General features: G+C 37.2%; 3 protein-coding genes across 6 annotated transcripts in view; 2 read left to right on the top strand and 1 right to left on the bottom strand.

The window, feature by feature from the left end:
- Positions 1-973: 973 nt before the first annotated feature.
- LOC112555381 lies at positions 974-5,176 on the bottom strand. Of its 4 annotated transcripts, none has more exons than XR_003097459.1 (9): positions 5,077-5,176; positions 4,852-4,973; positions 4,547-4,601; positions 4,034-4,101; positions 3,642-3,747; positions 3,003-3,121; positions 2,024-2,163; positions 1,667-1,822; positions 974-1,083 (listed from the first exon to the last, which is right to left on the bottom strand). XR_003097459.1 is itself a non-coding variant. In XM_025223752.1 (9 exons), exons 1-8 carry the CDS (start codon positions 5,135-5,137, stop codon positions 1,720-1,722), a joined length of 774 nt encoding a protein of 257 aa, XP_025079537.1. In that variant the 5' UTR covers positions 5,138-5,176; the 3' UTR covers positions 974-1,083; positions 1,674-1,719. The 4 variants fall into 4 exon arrangements, 3 of the variants coding, with proteins under 3 accessions (XP_025079537.1, XP_025079536.1, XP_025079538.1); XM_025223752.1 differs by having other exon boundaries at positions 1,674-1,822; XM_025223751.1 differs by lacking the exon at positions 974-1,083 and having other exon boundaries at positions 1,120-1,822.
- Positions 5,177-5,187: 11 nt separating this feature from the next.
- Positions 5,188-10,395, top strand: LOC112555383. Its single transcript, XM_025223754.1, has 4 exons — positions 5,188-5,384; positions 6,638-6,731; positions 8,460-8,574; positions 9,337-10,395. The coding sequence occupies exons 1-4, from the start codon at positions 5,339-5,341 to the stop codon at positions 9,439-9,441; spliced, it is 360 nt and encodes a 119-aa protein (XP_025079539.1). The 5' UTR covers positions 5,188-5,338; the 3' UTR covers positions 9,442-10,395.
- A 3,378-nt stretch (positions 10,396-13,773) lies between these two features.
- The window catches only part of LOC112555612 (glycerophosphodiester phosphodiesterase domain-containing protein 5-like), a 42,649-nt gene continuing 39,599 nt past the window's right edge, over positions 13,774-16,823 (top strand). Inside the window, 1 exon segment of the mRNA XM_025224040.1 lies at positions 13,774-14,506. Within this exon segment, the coding sequence (XP_025079825.1) occupies positions 14,470-14,506 (37 nt within the window). The 5' untranslated portion in view covers positions 13,774-14,469.

The following is a 16,823-nucleotide window of genomic DNA, read 5'->3' on the forward strand; positions in this document are numbered from 1 at the left end:
ATAAATTCAAGTTAATTTAAATGAAATAAAGAAGCTTGACCATTATAGGGGAGCTAACTCTCCAGGGAAAAGCAGTCAATCAACACAGGTACCATGATAGACCAAATGTACTATTTATATATTTTGAACGTGATTTCTGCCAAAAGTCCACAAACAGTCAGTCACAAGAATTTTATTTTTATATACACGTGGTCTGGCAGACGATCGTTAATGGAGCACAGTCAACTGATGTGATAAAAGACAACAATGATAGCATTTTAACCAAAAACCATATCACCCTGGCTATATCGACTTCCTACCTGAGTCAAATCGACCATACTCTTCCACATAAAACCACATCCTCCCAATACTGAAAGTCGAAATTGACCAGGCCCAGGCTAAATGAATGCCCAAGCAGTGACACCTATTTTATAGTTAACAACATCTCTGCATGTATATTTAATAACAACCTCCAAACTAAAGAGCAGTGGTGGCAAAGGCTTTTTTTTTTAATTCATTTAAAAGAAAATTGCGTTTATGTGCCATTGTGAAATTTTAACCGAGGGCAATTAACAGCTTTAACCTCAGCCAATCGCTGCCAACTATCCTCTTTCGTGATGCCTCAGCAGGTCCCGCCAAAAACTAACAACAACCGCCGGCCTATCACACCGCAACTCCACCACTATGCTACACATTTGAATACGAAACCTCCAGAAAATCATGTGATTTGTTCTCTCAATGTGTATTGCCAAGCGACCATTTTAGTTTAGTGATATAGTCGCTGAACTTGTTTCAGCAATGCATAGCTCTGTTGGTAAAATTTGAACTTAATACCTACTCCTTTATGGGAGTTTGATTTGTTTTTTGGGCCTAGAGCAATTAGACTTTCAGTGTTGGGATGATATGGTCATCGGAAGGTTGATTTGCCTTCGGCAAGGGGTAGATATAACTGGAGCAGTATGTTAAAATGACTGGTAGCCCTATGAACAAGCAGTCTCTTTCCAAATATACTTTATTTATTTTATGTGGTTTCTCCAGAAAATTGTATTATATAGTAAATGGTGGACCAGAAAATGTACTTAATTTTTATTCAACTGGCAGCTTCTGCAAATAAACAGAACCCAAACTGTCAGTTGTAAAGAGGTTTCACCCTAATATCTTTATTTAAAAAAGCACAATTTCACAAATAGGTAAACCCCCCCAAAATCAGTAAGAAATAATTCTCTCTCAACATAAGTGGTGTAGGTAAAGTCCACGTGAGATCAAAGTATATTTATAATCTTCCTATGATCCAAGCACATCAAAAGAGAAAATAGCTCTGACTTACTAATCAATTATCTTAATATCATGGATCAATAAACATAATGCCAGCAAGCCATTAACAAACTTACAATGCTTACATCTAGAACATTTCTATCATAAACAGAAATCCATTTACACACAAACATATATTCACATCAAAGTATCTCATGTGGAACTCTTCTTTAAAAAGTTGCAGTTCCTTTTCTGGATAATTATTTCCTTACAAGTTTGTTGAAAATAAGTTTGACAAATCTAACTTTTTTTTATTCTTGGCACCACGCTAACCATTCAGATATGTAGACAGACTTTCTCTCTCTCTTGTTCATTCTTTCTTGGTTTTCTCAGTATTTTTCATTTTCATTTTCTTACTGACTTGCCATCTTACATTTCACCTTCTCTTCCTAGTGTCTTCTCCTTTTCTTCCCTGCTCACTTGCTTTCATGTCTGAATCAAAAGACAAGAAGGCAGCAAAGCATGCTGGGTAAGCGTGGATGGCAGCGACTCAACAATCCTTGTAATCTGATTGGTCAGCTCCCAAACACTAAAATAGAATAAACAGAAAACTTAAGTGTAAGGAAAAAAAAAAAAACCATGAAAAAATGGAATGACTAGACATCGTTAACATACACAGGTAACATATAGGTACTGACATTACAAAAAATACAATTTTCTAGACAAGTTAGAGTAGATCAAAGAGAGAGAGGGAATTTTAAAGGTAACAGATAAAAGACAAACTGCTGACCACTTTCTGAGCTCGTCTGGAACAGGATCGTTAGGCTGGTCCTCATTTATAAGAACAGATTTTATAGCTTTAAAATTCTCCTCTATGCTCTTTTTGTGCTGACTCAGTGGCTCAATGTTCTTCAGGCTTGAAATTGATTGCTGCAAGAATTACAAAACAAGACAGAATTCAAAACAAGGTTTGAAAATTCTTACATAAATGCAGACAGGTGTGGACAAGCATGTACATGTGGACACAGATTCACACACATGAAGCAGAATACAGTTGTCATGTGCAAATTGTTTCTTCATCTGTAAGCCGTCTATCCAAAGATGAGACTGTTTTTCATCTTTATTTTTGTTCTCAACTTATGGACATTCAACTTGTTAAACACCTATACCTTTATAGCTAACATGCTGACTGTCCTTTTAAGAAATCTGTTGTTTCCTTTGTAAATCCTATTGTTACCATTCCACATGATCGGGTGTTAAACAAGCAATTGCTCTGTTGGACTGAACAACTCCAACCTTATTTCTGTTGATTGTTTCAAAGCTTGTAAAATGCACTTCAAGCTGCTATGTCTCTTGATTCCTCTGAGCTTCTGCCACATCTTTCTTACATGACAAGCAACTGCCCACATTCGTACTGCTCATCTGTCTCATCGGCACACTAGTACTGAAATCATGGAGTTTTGCTCAGTGACTCCACAGGGCCAATTTGTTGATTACTTTCCACTGTGGCTGTTACCTCTGTGCCTTCCCTTTCTTCTGTTATTGTGCTCATCTTTCTGTTCCTTTTTGTACTACAAATTAACCTTGTTTTTTTTAATTTGTTTAATGTGCTGAGTGTAGTTATTTCAAATGCAAATTTATTATTTCCATTTTTAGTCACATAAAGAAAAAATGATAAATATATATATATAGAGAGAGAAAGCAAGGCAAACATTTTATTCAATGCTGCCTCTTAAATATTTGCACACACAAGTGTGAATTGTACATACATATAACAAGGCCAGTTGATGTGCCAGGTACTTGGGCCGCTGAGATTTGATAATATCCTCATTAATCTGATGTGATAATGTTGCTATCTGATGAAGGTGAGACATAGCACCTATGTACTCTGTAACAGATTTTTATAATCTGAAAAGGATCCAAGTTTAATTTTGTTAATCATGTACTAGATTGTAATACAAGGCATGTCAAATAGAGAAGAACTCTGCAATCAGAAACCAGTGCTTGCTAAGTTAATACCTTTCATCAGCAGGAAATGACAAGTATTATTTGCCATTGAATCATCTTCCTATAATATTTTCAGCTAATAATTGGGGAGGTTAAAACTGCAATTGATGTCAAATAAAAAGTGCATGTATAAAATATTGTTTCATATTTGCTGTTGGAAAAAAGCAATATGGGAAAATGAAGGTTATTCAATGATTTTAGTCCTAATAAGATTAGAGAAGTCTGTGATGCTGAATCACTATGGATATTAGTTTTATTCAAGGAACTTGAACCACCTCTCTGGTAATAAAAGAAGACATTTTGAATAATTCAGACTAAAATATAAGAATAAACATAACATTATTTTATGTTAAGCAGCTGGCCACCAGATATATTTCATTTTTATCAGATGATTAACTTACCATCCAGGTGAGTCTGCTTTGATACAAGAGAGAAGCTCTTAGAGTCTTTGATGTATTGCACAGCCCTTGGAAACATCTTGCTCATATTTGTAATTCCTAAGTATTCCTAGAAGACAGAAATAATTTGATGAACACACAAGCAATACATTAGAAGAAAAGTTCTAAAACATAACCTTTTCTCGGCATAAATAACATTGGAAATTATTAAGTGCAAGTTATAACAGAATTACCTACCTTCAAAGCTTTTTGTTATTAATGACACATGGAAAATTGATACTTATATCACTCTGCATATCCACTTGAAGAAGGTTACAGAAACATCATGCTCATGCAAAAGTAGCACTTCAGCATGACTATGACTGGCTGGAAAAAAACCAACAGATATTACTTACCTCCACTGAAGAATGAATTGTCCTGTCTTTGACCAGCACATGGCGCATCCGCTCAATAATAAGATTTGCTGGAGAAATGAGTTGAAATAATAAAAAATACATAGAACTAGCTGGGACAATATATAGTAAATGAGCATATATGACACACAGCAATGTCTTCTTTAATTGTAATTGAGCTTTCTAGACAATTACATGTTCAACATTAAGTGTACTTAAAACTTTTATACACTTAATGTTCATACTGCTAGTTCCATGTGCAGTAACACATACAGGTTTTCCTTTTGCCAGAGTTCTCCATTAAATTTTGCTGCTATAGAACCTCCTTACATATAAAAAGTTCTTAGCAAGTTGATGACTCTTGAATTTCTAAAATTTGTGCTTTTTTGTCTGATGAGAAACTTAACTGAAAAGCCAGAAGTGAAAACAGATTTTGTATCATATTTGGTGTCCTATGTCAGTAGTCATCAGGTATGGAAATCACACACACACACAAAAAATGATATGCTTGTTTACCTTTACTTCTGAAGGAGTTGCTGACCTTCCCATTATCAATCCTATGTGAGGGTTGCTAAGAAAAAAAAAATACATGATAAAAGCGCAAAGAATTTAACTAGTTTTTGACATGGATTTCCATCAAACTGTGCTTCATTATTATATAGAAATAATGCAGAAGTTTGAATTATCAAACATACTACAGTTCCATTTGCATTTTTCTTTGTTTGAGTGTGCATGTCAATAAAAGAAGTGTTACAATCAGTAGTAATAAAAACACAGTTACTTTATAGGAATGAGCTTGGAAAGAATAAAATGTGTTATACGTTTAGTAATTCTTTTCTGCACAGAACTTCCAGCTGAGAACACAACGCAGCTACTTCCACTTTTATCTCCCCAGCTCCCGTTGACATCGACGCTACCGTTGGTTCGTGCAGCAAAACGTCAACTATAAAGAAAACATTGTAATCATGAATAATATTAATATCAATGATAACAAAAATAACGCATTATTATCATACCGCGGGTTCAATGACTCTGAAGTAAACTACCTTTAAACATAGGATCATAATGCTTTGGAACTACTAGCGGTCGGGTAGCGTTCACCGCCATTTTGTTGTCTAGTCCAGGGGAGACAAGTAAGACAAGTACAAGGGAGGAGTGCATTCCTTAGAAACCATCAACCTGTGCGAACTAACATTAATAATGTGAAGTTGATCACTGCATACTAAACCAGATGAAACCAAGAAGACACCGTCTAATGATCTGGCGATTTTTAATAATTCTCAGTCTCAGAACTGTTATATTCAAAATATGAGTGGACTAACTCAGAAGGCAGTCGATTTGCCAGAGCTCGTCAGTGAGTAGTTATATATAATTGGTGATGCACTTGATTTTTGTTTCATAAATAATAAATAAAATAGTTCTGTAATTTAACTTTTGAATGCATATTAAGAGGGTGGTTTAAAATATCCAGTAGACCAGTCTAGCTTCTAAAAAGGGGGGTGGGGGTCCCACCAGATTCATGAGTGACCCAGCATGCAAAATATCATGAGCCCCAACTCAGCCATACCTGGGCTTAAGATATGCCCTACTTGGTGAAGCCACTCATCGGGCCACAGTGGGTTTTGTAACTGGTGGATAAGTAGGCCCGAAGTAGGTATCCCATCAGAAGCCCACCATAATACCACTCTGTCCCCTACTTTATAGGACCAGTGGGTGGTCTGCCCACCTCTTAACCACTTTCTCACCCCCAACATGTGGTCTATCCACCTCAAAACCACTTTCTCACCACCAAAATCCCACTCTTTCACCACATTAATACCACCAGCAGGTGGTCTGCCTACCACTACACCACTTTCTAACCACCAAAACCATCACTCCTTCGCACAGCATGATATCACGCAGCATCGTATCATCTCTACCACACATAGAGCACCAATACTATGAAGCGAAATGACAATTCAAAATGATTTATCGATACTAAAAAGGTGTGGTTAATTTCGATGTTATTTACATTATTATATTATTTAGTCTGTAACTGTGGTGAATACGTTTTTAAAATGTAAAAACAGTGATTTAATTGATACTGATAAGAAGAGATGATGGGTGTAATAATTACTGGAAGGTTTTGTATTTTCTTAGCTGTAAAGATGTGAAAGAAGCCTGTTTAAGTATAGCATTCATGGAGGTACAGGAAAACGGTGTATTTAATTCAATTGAATGTTAATGCTGCCCTTACGTTTGAATAATTATAGTTATTAGAATTCAACTTAAATCAGCATTCACAAGTTTAAGACCAAATTATATTATTTACACATAAAAATAAGTGCCTTGAAATCATTGGCGTAGCAACTTTTGAGGCATTGAAGCAAGTGGTTTACTGTGTCTAGACCCCAGAAGTCTTCTTTTGCCTTCCTTTGCTTATAATTCAGGAACTCATTTACTGCTTGGTGGATGGAGGTGGTTCTCTATTTACTGACTCACAAACTTTTGATATAAAGTCAAGCACACTAACTCATGAGTGCAAAACCTCCCTTTTTTTTCCATGAGTAAGATATACAAATTATGTTTATTGTCATTTTCAGTCAGCATTATGGTTTTCTTTTGCAGATCTTTCTGTAGAAGAGACAAGTGGAAAGGGTACATGTACCCTAAGATACTTTTATCCTGCACAAGAAAGTGATAGTATTGACTGGAGTATTAAGTAAGTATTAAGTGTATTACTAATAGTGTATTAGTACTCATAAGCATGTTGAGACCAGACTCATCAGCCAAAGCTAACCCACTCTTTGTGTATGTGCAAACCTATCAGCAAATTAAACAGTAAAGTTTATGGAGAATATGAAAAGGATTCCTTTAAATGTTTTATTTGCTGAGAACTTACCCAGCCTGCAAGAACCACTTGCGGGAAGAGCGAAAGGCCCCTTGCTTGTTTTGAAAGAGGGGCCCTTAACTTACTGGGAATTCCTGCGAGTACTCATCATTTTCCCCGCGAAAGGCCCATCAACTTCCCCGCTTGCTGTATCCCTCACCCAGTCTCACACTTTTATAACACTGGTACACAAGCTGGCACACCATGAAGAAAACATTCAAGAGCTTTTCAAAAATGTTTTATCTGCTGAGAACTTAGTTTATACACTTTTAAAGTGTGTCATTATTTCGTTATGTATGACATCTTACATCTTTTATTGTAATCCCTGTTTCTATATACATATCTAAGTCATTTGTCACTTCAGCCCAATACCCACATTGCCCCGGCTATATCAAGCTCGCCTCTGAGTCAGATTGACCCCTTCCATGCCCAAATTGTCCTACAAAAGACAAAATCATTCCTTCGCTGAAAACTAATTGTGTCATTAGTGATCGATTAGCCATATGGGCTTGGGTCGATTTGATTTATAGGATGATTTGATCATGACAGGAGTTGATTTGACTCTGGAACAAGGTGGACAGTATGGCTTGGGTTATGTTGTTTTGGATCAAACTGACAGGCCTCCCATCATACACAGCTGGATATACTGCTTTTTAGTATTTTTTTGTGCATTTTCTTTCATTGTATTAACAGAAGGTTAATATGTCATTGAGATTTGCCAGTAAATGGGTATGACAGACTTGCAACTAGTCTTGCATGTTCTGACCTAGAAAAACCTAGACATCTGCACTAGATCTTTCACTTCACAATCCGTCTGTGCTATAAATAACTTATCAGAAATCTCATTCACCAGTTTCCCTTCCATTTGGTTAATTCAACAAGAATTTGTTGGAGAAAGGGAGATTCTGTTCAGCATACAAAGGCAAAAAATATATCTACCAAACAATATGTGGAGGAAGGTACTTGGTGCTAAGTAGGGGGGGCATTTGTGAGTGGGCAGAAGTATGAGTGAAAACTGATTTGATCTCAGTAGTTTCATTCACAATTATCACATTGTAACTGTTGATTTTTATTTATCTCCTGCATTTTCACACATTTTAGGAATATTTATTTCTATTCTACTTTATTATGATATAATGATTTTATTAGCAACTAGCAATAATTGAACTTGCAAAAGATCATTCAACAAACAAATATCCTTGTCAATTTCTACTTTTGGGCATACATGTTTGTTAACCATTTTCGATGACTGGATATTAACATTTAAATCAAGCTTATGTCCAGTTGGTAAAGATTGTAAGACTTGATGGCAAGTTTGGTGTACAAATGTATTTTTTATACATTTATTAACATTATTATTATTAACAGGAAGAAATAAGTTTATTTTGATATATTTAGTTTTATATTAAAAAGGATTTTTAAGCCTATGTTTTTGCTTTAATTCATTCTTGTTTGAAGTTTTTTGATATTTTAGGGGATTTAGTTATATTTATTTTAAAAGCATATATTGCAACAGCTGCAATTTGTAATAAATTATAAATAATTTGCTATTTATTACAGAGATAACTCCATGATTTTCAAGGTATTTAGGGCAGGTTCTGACAGAGTTGCCTACTTGAAACAGTCAAAATTAATTCCTGAAGACTTGCAGAAGCAGTTAGAGGTACAGAAAAGGGTGAGCATTGATTGGTACATCAAGTTCCCTACATTGGATTTAGCTAAGGTGACCAGACGTCCCGCATTAGGCGGGACAGTCCCGCTTTTGACCTCGTGTCCCGCCTGAATATCGGGCGGGACGCCCAATGTCCCGCTTTCTGGCTTTCTGGAAGTCCATCAAATGTCCCGGTTGTCTTTAAAAATCTGATTACCGTACACTGATACGCCCCTCCCCCTACTTTTTTCGGCGTTTTTTGTCGGTGACGACACCATCTTCGGCACGTGTCCCGCTTTCGCTCCCGAAACGTCTGGTCACCTTAATTTAGCATACCGGCCATGGTCTTAACTGTGGCTTGCACTTTAAATTTTATTGTTGTAAATGAAGTCAATGATATTTAAGTAAATTTTGTGTTTATCTATCTGTGAGAATGTTGCTGAAATTTTAAACAATTCTTACATCAGATAAAATATGCAGAGGAGCTACATTAGTATTGGTATGTTAATTGTCTCTTAAGAAATATGACTTTTACAAAGGACTTAAGTGACAGAGGAAAGAGAGAAAATAAAAGACCTGAACCTTGCAAGATTTTTATTTGATTTCCTGTGTGCATATGTAGTTTTATAAGCAATAACTGCATGCATGGGTGTTTGTTATTATGTGTGTATGCATGCACCTGCACATACATGATGTGTCTATAATTATGTGTGTGGTGTTACTTTTCTGCTACTAATGATTTTGTACGTTCTGCCTTTACAACTAAATTCCTGTTTTTAAATGTAGAAACTGAAGTATAATGCGAAGATTCCACACTACAAGGTGGTACTCAAGAAAAAAGCTGACTTTACCCTTGATGTCTACTTCCAGCCTGACAGTCCACCAGTCTAGTGAAGATTTGTTAGTGTTTTGAATAGGAACTTGGCAATTACTTTGTCACAGTATAGACGTAAGGAGATTTGTAACTATAAGCTGTACATTATTGTTTGCCGTGCCATGATAGACTGTAGCATTTTGAATGCTGTATTGAGACCTGAGTGAAAATATTTGCAACAAACATAGTGATATAGAAAAAACTTTATTGTTACTAACACAGACTTAGTCATTTTGAGTGATGGATTTTGGTAGATTGGCCTGTAGAATTGGATGTTGAACGATGTGTTCATTGGCTTATGTGAATTTTGGCCCTGTAACAAAGATGACAGGCCAGTGTTAGACATACTGCTATTGAAGCCATTGCCTTCAAACCAATCTTGGAATGAGCATAAGTACCTTATTCATTTGGCCAAATTCTCCCACATTTACTTGGAGAACTGAATACAAGAGCAATGGTGTATTGTAAAGAGAGAAAATGCTGAAGTAGAGGGGAAATGATTGTCCTTGATAAGACACTGAAAAGAGAGCTTGACAAAATGTGAATAAGAGTGTAAATGGGACTGCACTCATCTTTGAGCTTACCATTAAATGAGGACTACATTCCCTTACAACTGTCCTCTGAGTCATTTGACTCACATGTTTACCATCCTAAATCAGTACCAAGCTTATATCATGCAGCTAAATCTAGGACTACCATGGGCAAAGACAATGGAAGATACCCTGCACGGCTACAGATTTAGACACGTGTGGGAACAAGGTGGGGTAGGAGATGCCAGGGCTTTTATCTTACTACTCAAACAAAGATTGAAATACAACTTTGCACAAAAATGGTCAGACAAAATGCAGACAAGTGATAGGTACTCAACCTACAGACAGTTTAAAAAGGAATTTGAACCAGAAAGATATCTTTCAGTATTAACCATAAAAAAAGTTCAGAAATACTCTAATACGATTTAGACTAGACTTTAGCAAAATAAACTTTAATAACAGATATTCTAACACCTTGGTCAAAAAATGCCCTTTTTGCCAAGACAAAACGGAAGATGAAGAACACTTTCTGCTACAGTGTTAAGCCTATGTGGATATCAGGGCCAAGTATCTTGCACCCCTGATAAACAGTAGATACAGTGTCAAACCTATGGTGATATCTGGGCCAAGTATCTTAAGATAAGAGAGAGGGCAAATAAATAAATGGTCTCTATGTGAGTGGAGTGTGAGCGAGTGTGTGTGTGTGTACGTGCGTGAGCTGTATATGGAAGTAAAAGAGAGAGAGGGCAAACGAAGAATGGTTGGCATGAGTGTAAGTGCTAGGTAATGAGTGGTTGAAACGATATTTATGTACGTCATGTAATTCATATCTTTTACCTGTGTATGTTCTATGGCCGGTGACAAAATGTATACCACCCCCTGCTTTGAAAGGGTCATCAACCCATCAAATAAATAATTCAATTCTCAATTCTCATCCTAAATCAGTAATAAGAGAGAGTTAATTTGTACTACCATACAAAACATATCATCATGTAAATAATTAAACATTACTTGTAACAAAATTTATCACCAGTGTGTTAGAATGCCTCAATACAAAGTTTTTAATGTGTTTTACAATGCCCCATTCCTAAAAGTGTGAATGTGTTAGAAAGTCAAATACTGTTTAAATGTGTTACAATACCCCATTACTAAGTATTTGATTGTGTGTTAGAATGTCCTTATTGTCATAAATGATTAGAAGTGATATCACATCATCTTCAATCAGAACATTTGATAGCATTTTGATCATGTCTTTAACTACTCATCCAAGTTTATTTAATAAACTTTACAATGTGCCATTTGTGGTCAACAGACCCATGTCATCCTGATTCTTCAGTTTGGCATCAAATGTTTTTTTATGATGTGCCATTAATAACTAGACATTGACCTACATTTCTCAGAGATTTCAACTGCAGGAGGACAGCAGTTGGTATTCCTTCACAACCATTTTGAATGTAGAATGGTAAAAGACAAAAAAGTAATGCCTTCATTTCCCCTTAGGCACTTGAAGGGATTTGCTCAATTGAATTTCCTTTACTGTCTACTGTACCTCTCTTTGTTGATTTACCAGTTCAGGCTCAGTTATATTATTTATGATATTTATCTATCAGCTCTAAATTTTGTTTACACCTGTAAAATATTTACAATTTCTATATATTTCTATGCAATTTCTAGAGTTTGTAATTGTTGAACTTGTGTCTGTACCTGAAAGGAAACAGTTTTTAGTTGCAAGCAAATCTTTGGTCCCTTCCTTCATTCCATTTGCCTCCATTTCTCGTCATGAACTGAAATAAAGTGATAAATATTATAGCTGTGTGGAGTTCATGTAGCTGCTCATGTGAGAAGAAGGTGAACGCCATCTGCATTGCAGTCACTTAAGCTTAGCACTGCTACAAAAATATCCTTTTCTAGCCATTTCTTCCCTGTCTTTTAACATGCAGCTGTGATTTGTAGTTGTAGTAGTATCAGTGGTAATAGTGGTGGCAGCTACAACATAATATATCAATAATATATAATTGTCTGTTTTTGGCGCACACATGACTCTCATGAAGGTGGCCTCAACACAGTGGCAGGAAAGAAAACGGATGAAGCAGGAGGCAGGACTGTAGACAAGAGGTCAGAGGGTCAAGATTGCAGATCCACAATCTAAAGCTGAGGGTTAAAAAAAAGTTGAGAGGAATGTGGTCTGTAGTGAAGAAAGCTTTGAACAATTTCAAGGAAGTGGAGAAATAATCCACCAAACGAAAAAACCGGAATCGAGATGGCACAGATATGGCCTTTAAGACTGTTAGATGACGAAGACAGGAATGGGACACAAGAGGCAGGAAAACAGTCGAGGGCTTATAGTTGCACAACACGTCTAGACGATAAAAACCACGAACTTATATTACTAAATACGTTTGTGGTTAAAACTGTTTTGTAGAAGCAACTTCAGAAGTGTTTTCATGGAACAGCTTTTAAGTGATTCACAAGAGCTGTTAAAAAACTGTTTTAATGTGCTTAAAATACCAAATGTGCAATTGAGCCTTGGGGCAAGTTATTTGCACAACAGGTGAACTTCTTTAATTGTTTTAACTGATAAAACTGTTTAAGGTAGATAATCCTTCCCCTCAGTATAATTTGTAGTCGCTTGTGCAAGGCATTTAGATGGCATTGAGGTGACTTTCGTAAAACGTTTCTAAATTTGTTTTTTTAGAACAGTTTTAAATTTTAGAAATGTGTTGTGCAAGTAGCCCCTGAGCAGCGGCAGGCAAACGCAACTAAAAGCAAAGATTAGCAGACACCAATCCCAAGGGTACTACAAGAAAATAGAAAACACAACAAGGAGCTAGTTAGTCCCCTCAAGCCAATCAGACAAAGGAACCTGTTAATAGGACTGGCTGAGCTTTGCTCTGAAACAGCTTTAGTTGCTGCCTCCCTTCTCCCCCAAACCTTTCTTTGCCCTCTCTCCCCTGGGCCGTTGCTTATTTATCCATACATCTGCTAACATGTGGACACAGTCAATCATACACTCAGCCTTACATACACCAGCTTTGCAAGCCAGATGTAGGCAGGAGATGGTAGCATGCCCTTCTACAGGAACATTAATTGTGCCTCCCGAATTGTAAAAAATTTTAAATGCATTTGCTGGACTCTGACAAAACGATTATAAGCTATATACGGATTGCTGGCTCTATCCCGAAATGACCGTGCTGCGAGAAACGATAAGAGATATGAAAATTGCTCATGAATCATGAAGAAAACCATATGGCATCGAGGTGAAAGTGCATCTTCCTTCCAAAACAAAGCTTAATTAAGCCGCGGATCCGACTACACAGTGCGGACAGTCTCACCCGCTCTGTGATGAAACCGGAAATGCATGTCGTTGCCCAAGCAGGAAATAAGGTCACCAACAAATTTAGTCTGTAAAGCTTTTCTGCAGCTCGTGGATATACAGATGCAGGTCTGGTAATTGGCTGTTTCTTCTTCCCTTACCACTCGACAAACTATAAGGTGAAGCGTGTTCAGTCTTCTCAATTAAGGAACGAGGCGGTAATGTTGAAACTTCCGGTAAATCTCTTTGACCTGAGACAGTAAGAGGTCAAAGCTCTCAGCCAGGTCAAGAAGGATTGCAGAAGATATGGATTAATTGATATAGGACTCTAATTATATCTAATATTGGAAGAACCTGAGCTAAGACTTGTTTGACTAATTAAAATTTACGGATAATGTGATAATCAGAGAGGTATTACCTTATTTGTGTCGGGTGCATCAGAGAGGTATTATCTTATTTCGGCTGCATATGGACCACACAGAAAGTAAGAATTGATAAGAGGAATTTAAATAATCCGTGAATTTGCGTGGTCTACAGCGTATGTGAACAGAGACAGCATGCAGTCGGCCACAGACTGCGCCATTTCCAAAGAGCCAGACGCAGAACAAAGACCGCCCTCACACTACAATCGCAGACTGCTACCGACAAAACTCAGAATAAAGACAGCCCTGAGACTCCGCCACCTAATTTCCAAACGACCTGCTTCAAAAGAAAGGGAGTCTAGAGCCCACATCTTAGCGAATTACTGATGTGTGTTCTTCTTCTTCACGGCACAAGGACCTATCTGGCGAGCAATTTAGATGTCTCGGGGAAAAAAAACCTACCTCCACTAGAATCTGTATGGATGAATGCTTAGCCTACTCAGCTTCCCCGAGAGGAACACGAGAGATGGTCTTCTAAAGTGAACAAAGCCTGAGAAGAAAGATGATAAAAAGCGCAACAAGACTTTGTGCCGGCAGCCGACTAAAGCCCTCGCCACGAGGACGTTGTTGACCTCCTCACATTTGTTACGTCACCTGTGTGAACGCCCTGTCTACGTAACTGCACGTGAAATAGGTGACATCATTTAACCCCGTTTGACATTAGCCACGGCCCCTGTTTTTTACAAGATTGTCATTACAGAGCGAAGTATTTACAGCTCTGTCAGAAGGCCAAACCAGATTTTAACTCCAGCACGCGAAAGGTCTCGAGAGATTTTCCCGATGGCTGAGGGTGGATTGGCAGAGGAGCCTGGAAGTGGTGAGTGTTCTTGACTTTTGTAGTGAAGGGTTGATGTCGATGGGTTGACAGCTGCCTGTAAGGACAGAAATATTTCCAGAGAGAAAAAATGTCATCTTAGAATAGTTTCGCCATGAAACAGCTTGCGCAAGTCTGCATGTCCTGTGATTCTGGATTTAAACTGTTTGTTGGCAGCTGATGGCGAGACTGATTGGCGATAAATTTCAATTTAGAATGTTATTTGTTTGTTATGTGTAATTAATTCCATTTTGCAGATTTGTCATGTGCTTTGTGGTCATGTCATGACAATCTTTATTCAAAAATAACTGTTTAAACATTCATTTGTACAAAGGCTTCGGTTTGTTTAAGAAACGATTACAAACGAAAGATTCAAGTTTTAGTCTAACAGACATTTGCGATGATGGTTCTAGAATCTTTATATTGTGTTCATTGTGTTACTCAGCTTCTGCATGGTACTGCGTCGATTCTATTGCAAAAAAGCACGTGGCTCACAAGCACAAAAACTCCACATTCCCTAAAATAATAAAACTGAACTATTCAGTGATTAACTTTCTTGAGAAGTCTTATATTCGCAATATAATTTAAAAAGTCGGTAACAAATTTTTGCCAAACCGTAGATGTGGAATAAATAGCCTACCACAAGAACTGCAGACTTGACACGAATACCTTTGACCAGTGAACTCAGTTCTTACCCCCGCTCACCTACCTTATACCTGTCTTTTCAACTCTTGTGTGTATTTTTATTATGTCTTATTTGACAGCAGTTTTGTGTGATACAAAGAATATTATTATTTCTTTAAAACCAACAACGAACAGACATTGAAACTTGATGCAGCAAAGCACCTAACACCTCCGGGATTCATCTGACCTCTATGTCAAGCCAGGTCATGGGTGACTCATTGCATCCCTCTCGTTTTTGAAATATTTTTTTTTTAATGAGGGTTTTGTGTTTGTTGTTTTGCTAACTTTTTTCCCCATGGTCATGAAAAGCACCTAAACGACTTAAGAAACTATTGATTGCACTGTATGCACTTAAACATGGTCGATAATTAAGTAAAGTGAACTCGATTCTAAAAAGAAAAAAAAAAATCGAAATTGTTAATTTTCTACTTCAAATGCATGGCATCATATTTCATTTTCTTATTTTTTTTTTTTAAAATGTTTTAAAGAATTTCCTTTGCATCAAGCCATGAACTGTGGGGTTTGCCCTCTTTTACCGAACATTGATTCACCGACTCCTTCATTTCCAGTCGATGATGTCGACAGCTTCTCTCCTTGTACTTTTAAGGTGTTAAAATATCATGACAGTTTTATTTGAGTGTGAGAGAGTGTTTCAGTACACATGGTGCACATGTTTACTCTTGTTTTGTAAGTGGTTTACTGTATCTCGGCCACGACACGTGGAAGGCGCTCGGAGGTAAACATACTAACCACAAGGTTCAGTCTCTCTCGAAATGTTCTTTCCAACGGATATCGGCTAGCCTCGTCATGATGAAAATGAAAGCGGGACACCTGCAGCTCCTCGTAAAATCTCGGAAAACAATTGATTCTTATTCTCACCTGCTGACATCCACACGTCATGACGCACGTGCCGCTGCTTGACTTCTTTACTACTATCGACTGACCCAAGTGCATTATGGATCCTGCTATTGTTTCCACAGCTTTTACAGTGTCTTCTTTATTGTTTTGTTTCCACAACTTTTAGAGAGATTCTTTATTGTTTTCTTTCTCTTACTTTTTTCTTCTTTTAATTTTCAAATGAAGTAACTCCACTTGTCCATATGTCTGGTAAACTTTTCAAGCTTTCTGGAATGGAAAAGAAATCACTAGTATTAGTTTATTATGCAATCAGTCCATTATTCTGTCTGATATTCTATGAGAACATACGATCTGTGTTGCCGGAGTGTAGATGTGGTGCCTATGTGGACATACTAAGGCTCAGGAAATGGTCTTCGACTTCCGGATGAACAAGCTTGAGGCAGTCATCAGTCCTATCTATCCATGATGAAGCCATCGAGATAGTCGGTTTTTATAAATGCCTAGGTTTTATCTTTGATAAAAAGATTAAATGGAATATCAAGAGGAATAGTCTTATCTTCCTCGTAATTATCTGTTCCAAGATCACCGGACTCAGGCAGAGGGACTTGGCAGCTTTATGTCATCAGGAAGGCATCCCACGTCCTCTCTGTTTCTGATCATATGTTGGGATGTGAGTTTTCATTCTATTTCTCATCATGTGTTGGCCTGTGAGTTCTCACTCTTACTATTTGTGATCATGTGTTGGCATGTGAATTTTCACTCTTGCGGTCTGGATAGG

This window comes from Pomacea canaliculata, linkage group LG14, assembly GCF_003073045.1.
Source record: "Pomacea canaliculata isolate SZHN2017 linkage group LG14, ASM307304v1, whole genome shotgun sequence".
In the NCBI taxonomy this organism is placed as follows: Eukaryota; Metazoa; Mollusca; class Gastropoda; order Architaenioglossa; family Ampullariidae; genus Pomacea; species Pomacea canaliculata.